Source organism: Alligator mississippiensis, chromosome 3 (assembly GCF_030867095.1).
Source record: "Alligator mississippiensis isolate rAllMis1 chromosome 3, rAllMis1, whole genome shotgun sequence".
NCBI lineage: Eukaryota > Metazoa > Chordata > Crocodylia > Alligatoridae > Alligator > Alligator mississippiensis.
Genome location: NC_081826.1, coordinates 151394066 through 151407122, shown reverse-complemented (window position 1 = coordinate 151407122; position 13057 = coordinate 151394066). Strand labels below are relative to the sequence as shown.

The 13057-nt window shown below is 54.2% G+C and overlaps 1 protein-coding gene across 2 annotated transcripts; it reads right to left on the bottom strand.

Moving 5' to 3' along the window:
* Window positions 1-1662: 1662 nt before the first annotated feature.
* Window positions 1663-11352, bottom strand: LOC102567640 (uncharacterized). 2 transcript variants are annotated; one of them, XM_059724526.1, is made up of 14 exons: window positions 10645-11352; window positions 8651-9635; window positions 7557-8068; window positions 7006-7121; window positions 6550-6672; window positions 6048-6127; window positions 5519-5621; window positions 5325-5420; window positions 4936-5043; window positions 4474-4609; window positions 3800-3894; window positions 3447-3599; window positions 2731-2878; window positions 1663-2301 (listed from the first exon to the last, which is right to left on the bottom strand). In XM_059724526.1, exons 3-14 carry the CDS (start codon window positions 8065-8067, stop codon window positions 2156-2158), a joined length of 1815 nt encoding a protein of 604 aa, XP_059580509.1. In that variant the 5' UTR covers window position 8068; window positions 8651-9635; window positions 10645-11352; the 3' UTR covers window positions 1663-2155. The 2 variants fall into 2 exon arrangements, with proteins under 2 accessions (XP_059580509.1, XP_059580508.1); XM_059724525.1 differs by lacking the exons at window positions 8651-9635; window positions 10645-11352 and having other exon boundaries at window positions 7557-8640.
* Between the last annotated feature and the right edge of the window lie 1705 nt (window positions 11353-13057).

Here is a 13057-nt window from a genome sequence, read left to right as displayed (position 1 = left end):
TCTAACTGAGGGGTAAAATTCTTTCCTGACCCTAAATGCGTCTATCCATCTGACCCTGAGCAGAGGGGCAAAAGCTTCTAGCCAGTAACTTCTAGGTTTTACTTCCAGCAGGAGCACTGCCATGTCACAATCAAAATCTCCAGCCTTCGTTACAGCCAGCACACAATGCTTCTTGGGGGAGGTGGGAGGGAAGGAATTAAAAAAAAAAATTATGACAATTCTAGCAACAGGAAGGGAAACAATTTCCTTCCTGGCCCCAACAAAGCCAGCAAAATGTGGCAACCAGCAAAGCCCAGAAACAAGCACCCATCATTCTACTCTCAAATCTGGGGAAAGCAAGCAGGACTCCACACACAACACCCTCTCTCACTGGACAGCCAAAACTTCCTTTTCTGTAAGCTCCATTTCAATTCCCTGCTTGGCCCCACACCTTCCAGTAGCCAGGCCCCCTTCCCTGCCTGGGCACAGGAACGGCTCCTTTCTAATGAGCAGGCTGAATGCCCCCGCAGTCTGCACCCTACTAGCAGGCTTACAACTCTGCAGTTTGCCTCCCTGCCGCTTTCACCCTGCACCCAGTAACAGAGGTAAGGGCCCCTGTTGCAGGGGTCCAAAGCTGGAGACTAGTCCATGTGAGGCCTCACCAGTGCCAAATAGGGCAGAAAAATGACTTCCTTTGATTCACAAGGGACACTCCTGTTAATACAAACCAGTGTGCTAGTGGCATTTTTGGCAACAAAAGCACAGTGTTCACTCATATTCAGATTATGATAATGCCTGGGTCCTTCTCTGCAGTTGGTGCATGGACATTTTATGTGGGAACCTGATTCTGGCTAGGGCCAGGGCTGGGCAGTGGGCTTGGTCTGGCATGCGCAGCACTGAGGTCTGGTCCTGCATGGTGGTGGGGCCCCATGCAGGCTCACGGGGCAGGCTTGGCACGACTGTAGAGTCCTGGAGTCCTGACGGTCAGTTCTGTGCCAGGTGGCCAGCGCAGAAACACCACCAGAAAGCGCCTCCCCCACTCCTCACCTGGAAGCTGCTTCTCAGGCAGCTTTTCCTCTTAATGGGACAGGTGCACCCTAGTGCCCTGTCACAGAGATCAATTCACAAAGATTGCCCTCTTCCCACCTTGAGCCCAGCTCTCACCTGCAGAGGCTACAGCCTCCCTTCTGCTCTGCATGTCTTTTGATGACATCGTTTTCACGATGATTTCAGTTCTTATAATGGGTCCCAGCACACACCCCATGTTTAGCTAAGGGCAACCACTTCTTAGGTGATTGCCTCCACCTTTCACCAGCACACTGCCCTCCAACACCCAAGCAGACGATCAATCAGAATGAGTAAACCAGATCCTAAAGCAGTAACTAAAATGCTTTTGGAGTTATCAGGATTATTAGTCCTCAATGGGAGCTAGTTCTCTGGTTTTTTGGTACTGATAGGCTTCTTCTGTTTCCACCACACAGCACCTTCCTCCTGACTGGTTACTGTGGCACTAAAGCTCCACAAGACCATTCACCAAGTCCAAGCCAACCTAAAGGCTGCTAAGACTGCCCATAAAAAGAAACAGGCAGACCAGCAGCAGCAAGAAGTTCCTTTGTTCTCAGTAGGTCAGTGGCTCTAGTTACGTCCAGTAAATAGAAAAGCAATCAACAGTTATCAGAAAAGGAAAGAAAAATGTACTTTATTATTGTACAATAATTTAACGTGATGGATAGGACACAGCATTTGCTGTTTCTCTCTCCCTGCTCCACCTGATGAGGATTAATTGTTTGGCCAGGTGTAGTAAGTCCTGCTGTTTAGAGAACTGACACGGCTGTGTTCTCACTGTGCCCCAATGCCTCAGAGGAAGGCGAAACCCACCCCCCACAGCCAGTATGATCTTCAAGCGAAACCAGGGGGGGGGGGGAATTCCTTCCTGGCCCCAACTGGCGACCGGCAAAAGCCCTGAGGCCTGGGATTGCAAAATGCCACACACACTGCAAGAGCTACCTTGTTCCCACAACTGAGGGACCGGAAATTCATGACTCCCGTTCCTTGCCCCCAACACTTTGATGGGCAAAGTGGGTGGAAGAGTAATCGAAAGTCTCCACCCACTGGGAACTTCTCAAGTCCGGGCTGATGTTGAAATCTCTCCGGGTGAAGGCTAGCTCTGACTGATTCAGGGGGTGTTCACATCAGTCGATGACCCTAGCGTGGTGGCCGATTCCAGACTGGAGGTTCCCTCTGTGGCCATCTTGCTGCCTGTGAGGTTCTGGATGTTGCATTTGCTCAGGGAGGTGCTGTCAGCCTCGCTGTTGGTTGAAGCTGTCATCATAAGGGGCAAGAAAAAGCAAAGGGTGATCAGATATGCATGTTGGTGAATTTAAGTCTTCTAAACAGAAGACTTAATGGTGATGGGCTGTATGGCTGCCTTGTGCTTGAGGCATAGTCAAACACCTAAATGGTTACAGCAGTCATTTAGGATGTGGGAGATCTGTTTTCTAGCCCTGTTCATGCATGGGGAGATGAACTGCCTGGTGTGTGGAGCATGGGGGGAAGAAATAGGTCCTGGCAATGGCAGGAAGAGAAGGGAATGGGGCGCAGTGGAGAGCTGATGCCAGGCCAGGTGTCTTTGGGGACAGAGGGGACAACTCCCCACACACCAAAGGGAGAAGGTTTGTGTTGGAGCCGTGAGGCTCTGTCTTTCTTTTCACAGGTCCCTGATCCGCAGGGGCAGAGGAGAGGGAACAGTACCTGCAGAAGGGACCTTGGGCTGCTGCAGAGGGGAGGGGGTGCTGGAGGAGCTTGCCAGCAGGCTGTGGCCCTGCAGCTCTCTGGGCAGCTGTTTGAAGCCCTTCATGACCAGCAGCTTCCTCATGATCCTGGCAGGGATTTCTTCCTCCTGTGAAGACACAAGGGCCAATGAGAGACTCTTTTCCCTCTGGGAGGTGGCAGCCACAGGAGTGTCACAGCATCAGGAAGCAGAAGAGTTTACCCAGCCCCTCCCCGTCTCTAAGAGATGGATCAAGCACAACTTCTAAGACGGACTCTTTTAGGCTGCTTGAGATGGGGACGATCCTTCTTGGAGCAGGGGTCAACCTAGATGAGTGCCTGAGGGGTTTATTCTTCTATGACTCCATTGCCCTGGTCCACTTGCAGTGACCTGGGGCCATGAAGGGGCCCTGCCCTTAACCTAGGCAGTGGCAGTTTCTCCCGATGGAGATGTACATGCTGTCATAGGTCCTGGCTGGAGATACGCAGCTGAAGGGGCCGTATTTGTGCAGGGGACAGGCTGGTGCCATCCTGAGCATACAGCTGAACAAACTCCTTTCTCAAAAGCACTTGCCAGGCTTCCCATTTCCTTTTACACTTGTTTCCCCAGGCCACTAAGTGTCAATGGGATGAAGTGGCCTAGAGGTGAGGGGTCCTGTGGCCCTCCACCCACTCCCTGAACCCGACCCTCTGCTTACCTTGTCCCCGATCAGGTGGCCGGCTTCCCCCAGGATGGTGTAGAGGAGGATCAGCGCAGCACGGCTGACACACATGTTGATGTCCAGCACCCCCGCAACTGCCCTCTGCACGAAACAGCTCCTTTGCCCCTCTGATAATATTTTTCGAAACACCTGAAACCCAGGGGACAGAAAGTGTTTGCATATCCCAGAGCCAGGCTCCATGTCCAGGCCAGCCCCTCACCAGGGCAGTATTGGGAACCTTGTGAGCTGCAGAGAAGCAGCAGGCCTTTCTCCACAACCCAGGACAGCCAGTCCAAGGACACACAGCCCCACACCCTAAGCTTTGCTAGAGCTATGCAGAGCATCCTTACCTCCCCGACTTGGGCCAGGTCCATGTAGCTCTGGACCTGGCTCTGCTGTTCCTGGCTTAGATGGAGCAGCCCCTCTGCCTCCTGCATGTCTCGGCCTAGGACAGAGAGATCTTACTCAGAGCTGGCATTGTGGCTTCAGTGCTTAGTGTCTGCCCAGTGCGGCCACCACTGCCCCCATGGCACCATGTGCACAGGGCGCTGGCAGGGTTTCATCATCCTGAGTCGTATGAGGTGATCCAAGCTCCCTAGGTATCCTGTGACCTTTATGTTCTGGGGGCTCTGGGACAGGCTGCCTGGTTTAGACAGGGCCAAATATCAGAAATGCCTGCACCCAGTCAAGGCAAGTGCTGCTCCAAGTTACTTCCCTGGCAACACCCCCAGGCTCTTTCTTGTGGTCTGTGCTTCTGCTCCTGCCCAGCCAGGGGCTCTTTCCCTCCTTGTCTCTCCCATCTTCTTTCCTTTTCACACTTCCCAGGGCAGACCCTGAACATGCTGATTTTCCTAGCCGGAGGCCAAACTGGGTTTTGGAGTGAAAGGGCTGGTGTACATTTGCACACTAATCTGGGTGTGGGCAAACACTGACAGGGGAAGCTTCTTGTCCCTGAGCTGGGATCAGTATGTGGACAGAAGGATTGTTTCCATAGGGGTCTTGCACCCTGGCCGGGCTTCCTTACCCTTGTGGTGCAGCAGGATTTGGGCAAGCACGTAGATGCCCTCCCTGGCCTGGCAGCTGATGTCTGCTGCTGGGTGGCTGAGGGACAGACACAGCTGGGCCGTGGTGTCACCCATCTGGGGCATGTCGGGCGAGTCCTAACAAGGGGGATAGGGGAAGGGAATGCATCTGCGTCCTACCTTGCATCACACACACATTTCCCCAGCCTGGGTGTCTCTGTCCATCTCCTTCTGCTGCCCCATGCCACAGGATAGGTCAGGGCAAAACAGCTAGAGCCAGAGCATTAAAGCCCTCTGTTCCCATCACAGCCTGGAGCCAAGGGACCCGAGCTGGTTCCCCGGAGGTCTCCATGCCCTGCAGCTCCAGGAAGACTAGGACCAAATGTGACATTGCTTGGAGCAGGGTGATCACATGGCAGCCTCAAAAGACCCAGGAGGCACCCCTGAGCCCAGGGACCCCTTACCTCAAACTGCGGGAGGAGGGAAACAGCAAAACGGAGAAGGGCGCTGCTGCTTCTCATGGCCTTCGCCCTGTCTATGGTGTCAGGAGACTGCAGCCAGGATGTCAGGTGCTGTGGGAGAAACAAGGTCAATGGCCACTGGCCCCTGCAGTACCCACGAGCCCATGCCCTTCCTCTGCCTCGAGCCTATCTTGGAGGTTGGAGGATTTCCCGCATGGTCCGAGGGTCTGAAAAGGGCTCTCCAGGCCTAGTGCAGACAATGCACATCCCTCAGGACAAACCTGTCTCTCTCCTGACAGGGCAGGGATGCATCTCTGAGGACAAGCTTGGGCAGCTCACAGGGCACCAAGGCAGTCCCTCCCCAGAGCCCAGCTCCTCCACACTGTGCTCACCTCCCAAAGGAACTGCAGCCTGTCCAAGCTGGGTGCGGTGGCCAACAGGCTCCTCAGCAAGGCCTCCAGGTCCTCCATGTGCTTCTGCTGTTTGGTCTGGAGGGGAAGGATAGCCAAGGCTCAGTACCATGCAGCCCAGGGCTGCACCTGCCAGGGGATGTCAGGCAGGACTGTGTAGGGGGAGGAGGACTGACCCTGACGTAAAGGCTGTTGTGTCTTGGGGACGTCAGGCAGATCTTTAAGGTGGTCTGCAGCAGGCACGACTCCATGGCTGGCTCCAGGGCTGGCTTCAGCTCGCTGTCAGGAGAGGAGCCTGTGTGAGACTGAGCTCTGTGGACTGGCATGCACACTGCTCTGGGCTGGACACAGGCTGGGGAGTTGGAACCAACTGGCAGCAGTGGAAGCAGGAGCTGACAGGTGGTTACAAACCGGCTGAAGTCTCCCAGCCCATCAGTGTCAGGGCTGCAATAGAGCCCCCTCTCCCACTGCCCCTGTGACCCTGCTGCCCTCCTGCAAGACCCCACAGCTATCCTCTCTTCAAGGCCCTCCTGACACCCCTGGAGGGAAATGCCTTCCCAGGCAGAAGGAAGTGATGCCCATGCTCTTTTGCAAAAATGTGCGATGGCCACCAGGGGCATGTGACTTGGGTGGGGTGGGCGAGGAACTCCGACCAATGCCAGAGCCAATATCAGGGCTGGAAGTGTTGGGCAGGGGCACCAGTACCTGAGGCTGCAGATGGCAGCTATGCTGTTGCACAGGGTCCAATTTGGCTCTTCATCCTGTGTCGCTGTTTCCATCAGGCCCTTGGAGACCCAAAGGACCATGTGAGATTGGGGCCCCACAGGCCACAGGCCTGTCCTGCAGGAAAGACCACCCAATGCTCCAGGCACAGGCAGATGGATCCTGCTCACTATGACAGGCCCCCTTGCACATTTCCCTGGCACCCACACAACCAACGTGGCTAGCCCTCCCCTTCCAACTTCCTCTCACACTTACCCCTGGAGCCAACCGCTCACACCCTGATCCCACCTCGGCTGCCCTCCAGATGCAGGATTCGCTCACTGTCCTATATGGCTTTAGACCAGAATTTTCCTTCCCTGTTCTCCCACATCAAGGCCCGGGCATGCCTGACCTCCACTGTGTGCTCCCTGCCTTCCTGGCCTTGGGAGCCCCTGTCTCTTCTCCCTCCCAGTCCCGACAGTGCCCAGTGCTTTGCCAAGCTCACCATGATCTTTTGTAGTAGGACCATTTTGCAGGTCTCTGGCTCTAGGTTGTCCTTTCCCCTCTGCTTGGTGGCTCTGCAGAGTGTGGGGATGGCGAGGAGGAAGCGCTCTCCATGCTCCTTGTCCTGCATCCCCCCGGAGCAGGATAGGAGGAAAGACAGGGTGTTGGCCAGGGACCTTCCCATCCTGCCCAAATCAAATGTGGGACTAAGACCCCTTGGGTGCCCCCTTTTCCTTGCACTGGTCTCCTGCTGGGGAAGCAGAGGGAGAAGTAGAGGCAGCTTCTGTGATGGGAGGCTGGGTGTCAGACCAGCACACACAGGTGGATGTGTCAGAGCCCATAGGCTGAGTGTCTCCACTGAGGAGACCTGGGTTCATGCGGTATGTCTGCCCCCAAAGGCTGGATGGTGGTAGTCAAGGGTGGTCTGGATGCCAGTTCCCCTAGGGAACTTTCCTACCTTTCCTTGGCCCTGGAGGTGCTGTATGATATCTATGAGGGCTTCTTCCTCCAGCAGCATCAGGTCTTCACCCTCCTGCTCTTCCTCCACCTCCTTGCCTGGCCGGTAGGGAATCACTTCACAAGGGAGGAAAAGGGAGAGGGTGACTCCTGCTGCAACTTGGAGCATGTAAAGGGGCATGGGGAGGGGGTGCAGAAATGCTTTCATCTTCCGTCTGCAGCCTAGAGCCCTGTTCCAGAACAAGTCTCACACACCATGTCCCCATGCACCTCCTCTGCATTTTCAACCTCATGGCCCCCAAGACAGGGGGACCAGACTGTCCCTGCTTCCCTGGCAGGTGCCAGCCCCTGTACTGACCATGGTTCCCCCAAAGCCAACTCCCATGGTGCCCTGCTGCAAGGAACAGTGCCCATGACACTAGGATCACTGGAGATGTATGGCTCAGGCCCTTTGCCCTGGCTAGGATTCAACTGCGTAATGCCAGAGGTGGATCGATTGGTCTGAGTGAGCGCATTGCCCCCAGATTTTTGGCACCCAGGCTGTCTCCTCACCTTTCATGGTGGTGCCATAGGGCGGGTTGCTCCCGGACTCCACAGTGCTGTCAAGGTCTCCCCGGGAGGAGCTGCAGCTGAGGCTGGGGCTCGGGCAGGGCTTGCTGACCTCCTGCCCCAGGGAAGCTGTGTCCCCCTCCATGGCAATGCAGGGGGCCGCCTCCTCTGGCCTGGTTTCAGGGCACAGCTCCTGGTGACTGGGTGCCCTGGGAGGGGAGCTGCATGGCAGCCCTGCCTGGTGCTCTTCCTGTACTGGGTCCCGCCTGCCCAGATGGAGCTGGGGCCACCTCCCTGCTTTCCGAGAGGGCTCCTCTCCCTCCTCAGTCTTTGTTATGGGAGCTGCGGGTTTCCTTATCCAGCACAGCAGGCATGTCCACCACCTGGTTTTGGTTGTTTTCACTGCACCAATTGGGTGGCCCTCCTCTTTCAGCCCAGGCCTCCTGCTGCTGTCCTCCTCCCCTGGGGACACCCTGGGCGTCCTGTTCTTCAGCATCTGCCTCAGCCTGTCCATCCTGGCAAGGAGCAGGAGCAGTCGTGAGCCAGGCATCAAAGCATCTTCTCCCTAACCACCTGTCTGCCCTCCTGGGCCAGTCTCCCTTGTCCAGGAGACAGGCAGCTCACTCAGCTTTTCCCTCCGCATCCTAGCAGCTTTGATTCCAGGGGTCTCAGGCTTTGAGAGCTGCATGGTCAGGGACAAAGACCTTCAGTTGGTTTGGACATGCAGTTCCCTCGCCCTGCCACATCCCCCTCCCTGTCCCTGACTGGGATGGACTGAAACCTGGGAGTCCAGGCCTCCCCTCAGATGTGCTCTCTTGCTGGGGCACAGGAGCACCAAACCAATGACATGTGGAGCCCCTTGCATGAGAGCTGTGGGTGCTCAGCAGCACCACAGGTTTAGGCTCCCAGAGCCACTCAGCCTGGGGAGCAGTTCCTGCCTGAGGAGGGGTTGAGAGTCCACCCTTGGGGATCTTTCCACACACCCTGCAGGTGGCCTTGGAGAGCCCCAGGGGCTGCGTCACTACGTGGAGGTTTTGATTCTCCAGCCAAATTTGCAAATATGTGAAGCCAGCAGGGGCACGCTGAAGGCCACTCACTTGCCCTGGGGGATGGAGCGCTGCTGGGCAGATGCTCACAGACCCTCCAGGTGTGCTGTGATCCCCTTGAGGCTCAGGCACTGAGGGGTCCTGACGCTCTTCTCTGGGGCCTCCTCTGCCTCCTAGGAGCTGTAGCCGGTGGGCGTGAGGTCCACTAGGTGAAAAGGGACTATGGGATCAAATCACTAGGGTGGTTTGGACATAGCCCCTTGGAGAGCCCCTTCCCCTCCAAGAATTTGTACTTCTCCTTTCTCATGCCCTTTTCCCTCGGTGTTTCCCCACTCACAGGAGACTTGTCACTCCCTGACTTGCCCATATTGGCCCTTCACTCCAAACCAAATTGAACTCTTGGTCCTTTGAGGTAGACGTTTGGACCCTCTCTGCTGCTCTCTGCCTGTCTTGTACCTATGGGGTCTTTATCCTTGTGAATGCTCAGGAAAGGATCTATTCCCCTGCTCTGCATTATCAATATATCTCACGCTACATTTACTCTAATGACATCCAGCGTTCCTGTCCACACTGGCTGTGCACCATGCCTTATCCATCCTGGCTCTGAAGGAGACCCTGCATCTGGAACCATTTGGTGGCGTCAGGTTCACAGTTCAGAAAAAAACAGTCTGAATCAGAGATATGAAACACAGAAGGTTAAAACACAAACATTTCTTATCCTGTCCTATTCAGAGTTCTGCCTCTGGACCGTGCCCAGCTCGTGCCTCCTACATATGGAGCTGGTAGGAAACGTTACTCTTAAGGCAGGTCTTCTGTGGATCCAGAATTAGTCTTTACCTGTTTCTGAAATGCAGGACCTGGGCCTGAAATCAGAAGAGACCCTCGCTTCCTTGCCACCTCCACAAGGATGTGAGCCTCAGGGTGGTTTGCCCAGTTATCCGAGCCTTACCTGCTCACCCTCAGCTGAGAGATCTCTAGGACAAATCCTCCTCTGGACTGGCTTTGTTGTCCTTCTCCAGCCGCTGTCAGGCAATCACTATGAGAAACCAAAAGTGCCATGAAGTCTCACAAGCTTGCATGAAATTCTTAAGCACCCTGACCCTGATTTAAACAGGGAAACGAATCCTGAAGGATCCAATCTGAGCAACACGTCTGTGGGTCAAGATGATGGAAACAGGCTACATGCTCAGGGGCAAGGCTGAGGTTGTGAAAATGTGGAGGAAAGAGGAGGAGGATTTTCTACGAAAAACTCTATAATTTGGAGCTGTGACCCCTGTCGCTTAAGGTGTTCTCCTTGCCTGGTGCAGACGTGGATGTCCTGTTTTTTTTTTAAAACAGACCTGGAAAGCTCCAGTCCTGGATTCTGCAGCCCAAGGAAAAGGAAACAGACTTTCTGTGGGGGTCACCTAGGCTGAGCACGGCTTTTGGTGATCCTCTTTCCTGGCTTTAAAAGCAAGTAAAAAAAGGAGTAGAAAAAGGGACCAGCCGGTTGTCCAGGCCTTTCTCAAACTGTGATGGAAGGGGCATTTTGCTGAGTAAAAACTGAAAAATGAAGTTCCACTAAACCCCAAGGCCCCATGAGACTGGGAAGTTGGTGGAAATGTCCTCAAGTCAGGTCATGGGGAACTGGTGCCCAGATCGGCTGCGACCAGTCTCACTGCCTGGGGAGGGGGAATCCCCCCTGTGGCTGATCTCGCTGCCTGGAGGGAGTTCCCCCACGGCTGATCCCTGCGGCCACTTCCTGTAGCAGCTCCAGCGATCAGTCGCCGCTTGCAGGGGGGACACCAGCGCTCCCGCCTGCCCCCCTGCCCATCACTTAAGCAGCGAGCACGGCCGACCAGGGTCTGCACTGGCACTCTCTACGCACTGCCAGAGTCAGGTGAGGTGTCCCTGGGACCCGGCACCCAGGACCAGGACAGCGCTGGGTCCCGTGTGTCAGCGAAGTCTCACGTGGACATTTGAGTGTGGCAAGACGCCTCCTCCCTGGGATCCTTGTGCACCAGGGGGGGGCAGGAGAGGGGCAGCGTCCCCGAGGTCCCGCTCACCTGTCCCTGCCCAGACATGGGGCGGCCGTCAGCACTGCTCCAACTGCCGACAGCAACTGCCTGGAACTCCCGGGCGCCGGCGCGATGATATGAGCGCTGCCGCGGCAACGTGCCACGCTGCGCTCCACCACGGCCGGCCCCTCCGTCTGCCAGGGTCACATCCCTTTCCAGCTCGGCCCCTCACGTGCCCCCTGGGATGGACCTGCTCCAGGTGAAGATGGCACCCCAAGGAGTCAGTCTTCACTTACCCCTCTTTATGGGGCAGACTACCTATGATCTCCTATAAGGAGGGCATGTCCAGGCAAGGTCAGTCCTGCTCCAGAGGTTCCAGATGTTCATTCTGAGCCTGTGCCACCTTGGCACAATGGTGGGTTGCCTCATCTTTTGTTTCTTGAATGCAGAGGGTGGTTCCAAGGGCTGGGTCATTGGTCCAGGTATTGGTTTTGATGCTGAGGTGATTTAGTAGGGGGTCCTGCTATCATTGTGTTTAACTCATCCATTCACTCTTTTGTTTCAGGCATTCAAGGAAAACCAATTTACATAGGAGGGGTAGGTGTGAGTCATAGTTGCAACATATTTTATAGGGCAGCAGACACAAGTTGGAGGCTTGACATTACTTTATAGACATAGGCCTAAAATCATATAAATTCAATATAAAATAGTAAAAATGAATACAAAAATAATAGGACCACAATATAATACTATATAAAACAGCAAAAATCAACACAAACAGAATAGGACACTATTTACAATATAAAAAGGGGCTTATTACTATGTGGGAGTATAAGAACTTAGCTTACCTAGTATTACTTGTAAATCACATATAAGGGATAGAGAGGTCAGAGAGAAAGTCAGAAATGGTTAGGGGAAGGGGAGGGAGTATATTTCAAAATAAAAAAAAAGAAAAACTGGGGGTTTGCTACACTGTTCTGTACTGCCCACTTTTCTAACCTGTCCAGGTCTGCCTGCAATCGTTCCCTACCCTCCAGAGTGTGCACTTCAGCCCACAATTTAGTATTGTTCGCAGACTTGGACAGAGTACACTTCACGCCCACATCCAAGTCAATGATGAAGACATTTAAGAGTACAGGTCCAAGGACCGAACCCTGCGGGACCCCGCTACCCACATCCTTCCAGGTCGATACCGACCTGTCTACTACCACTCTCTGGGCGTGATCACTAAGCCAATTTGCTACCCACTGGACTGTGTAAACATCTATGTCACAGCCTCTTAATTTATTTATGAGAATAGAATGAGATACCATATAGAAGGCCTTGCTAAGGTCCAAGAAAACAATATCCACCTCTACTCCTGCGTCTAAGCATTTTGTGACACTGTCATAAAATGAAACCAGATTGGTCAGGCATGATCTACCTGCTATGAATCCATGCTGGTTTCCTTGCTGCATTATTTTTCCCGCTGGACTCCCACAAATATGATCCTTCATAATCTTTTCAAAAACTTTTCCAAGGATGCAGGTGACACTGGCTGGCCGATAATTTCTCAGATCCTGCTTTCTCCCCTTCTTGAAAATAGGGACCACATTGGCCCTTTTCCAGTCCTCCGGGTAGCTTCCCCCTGCTTCCACCACCTATATGCTTTCTTTTTTGCCCTTAGGCTCCCCTGGATTTCCCTGTTTAGCCAAAGGAGCTTTCTGGCTCCTTTACCCCTTTTCCCTTGTACTGGGATAGTCTCCTTCTATGCCTGAAGGATCACTTCCTTTAGAAATGACCACCCTTCCGGGACTCCCATCTCACCAATACTCTTCTCCTGCAGATACACCTCCTTCTACTACCCTGGGGAAGGACATTTTGTCCTGGGCAATGTAGAGAAGTTCTTATAGGAGAACTGATGCAACCATGGAAAACAAAAGAAAGCTGCTTAAACTCTGTCCACATGGTTTTCAGCCCTGGGATTTTTACATGTCCAGGGAGAGAACAGAATGGCACTGGAGGTTTACACCAGTGCTTCCTTCCTCAGTCTTCCTCGGCTCTGTGCCCGCCCCTCCGGGGCCATCCTTCCATCTTCTCTATTTCAGGGTTTCCCTGAAGATCCTCTCAAACTTGCTGCAGCCGCACCTGGGAGCAACTGCAAAGATCAGCTGGCACTTCCAGCAGGGGACCAGCACTCTCACCAGCCCCGCTGCCCATTGCCTAAGTGGTGAACATTGTGGGCCAGGGGGTGCACCGGCGTTCTCACGAGGTGTACATACACCCCCATTCACCCCCTCTGCATTGCCACTGTGTTTGGGGGTTTGAGAACACCCATCGTTCCCTAAGGAACAGCCGTTGCAACCAGACTGTCTACAAGCAGGGAGACTCCAAAATGGGTTTTCAGGGGCACAGCCATAACCAGCACCAGCACCGTGTTAAGGCAAAGCTGTCCTGCATGCCAACCAGTGAAAAGACATTC

What these genes read in the sequence shown, in the direction of transcription:
- LOC102567640 (XM_059724525.1), bottom strand. Translation starts at nt 8,103, where the DNA reads ATGCCTGGCTCACGACTGCTCCTGCTCCTTGCCAGGATGGACAGGCTG. An exon ending in AATCCTGCTGCACCACAAGG is followed by an intron (nt 3,895 to 4,473) that starts GTAAGGAAGCCC and finishes TCTCTGTCCTAG; the next exon opens with GCCGAGACATGCAGGAGGCA. An exon ending in GCCCAAGGTCCCTTCTGCAG is followed by an intron (nt 2,302 to 2,730) that starts GTACTGTTCCCT and finishes TTATGATGACAG; the next exon opens with CTTCAACCAACAGCGAGGCT.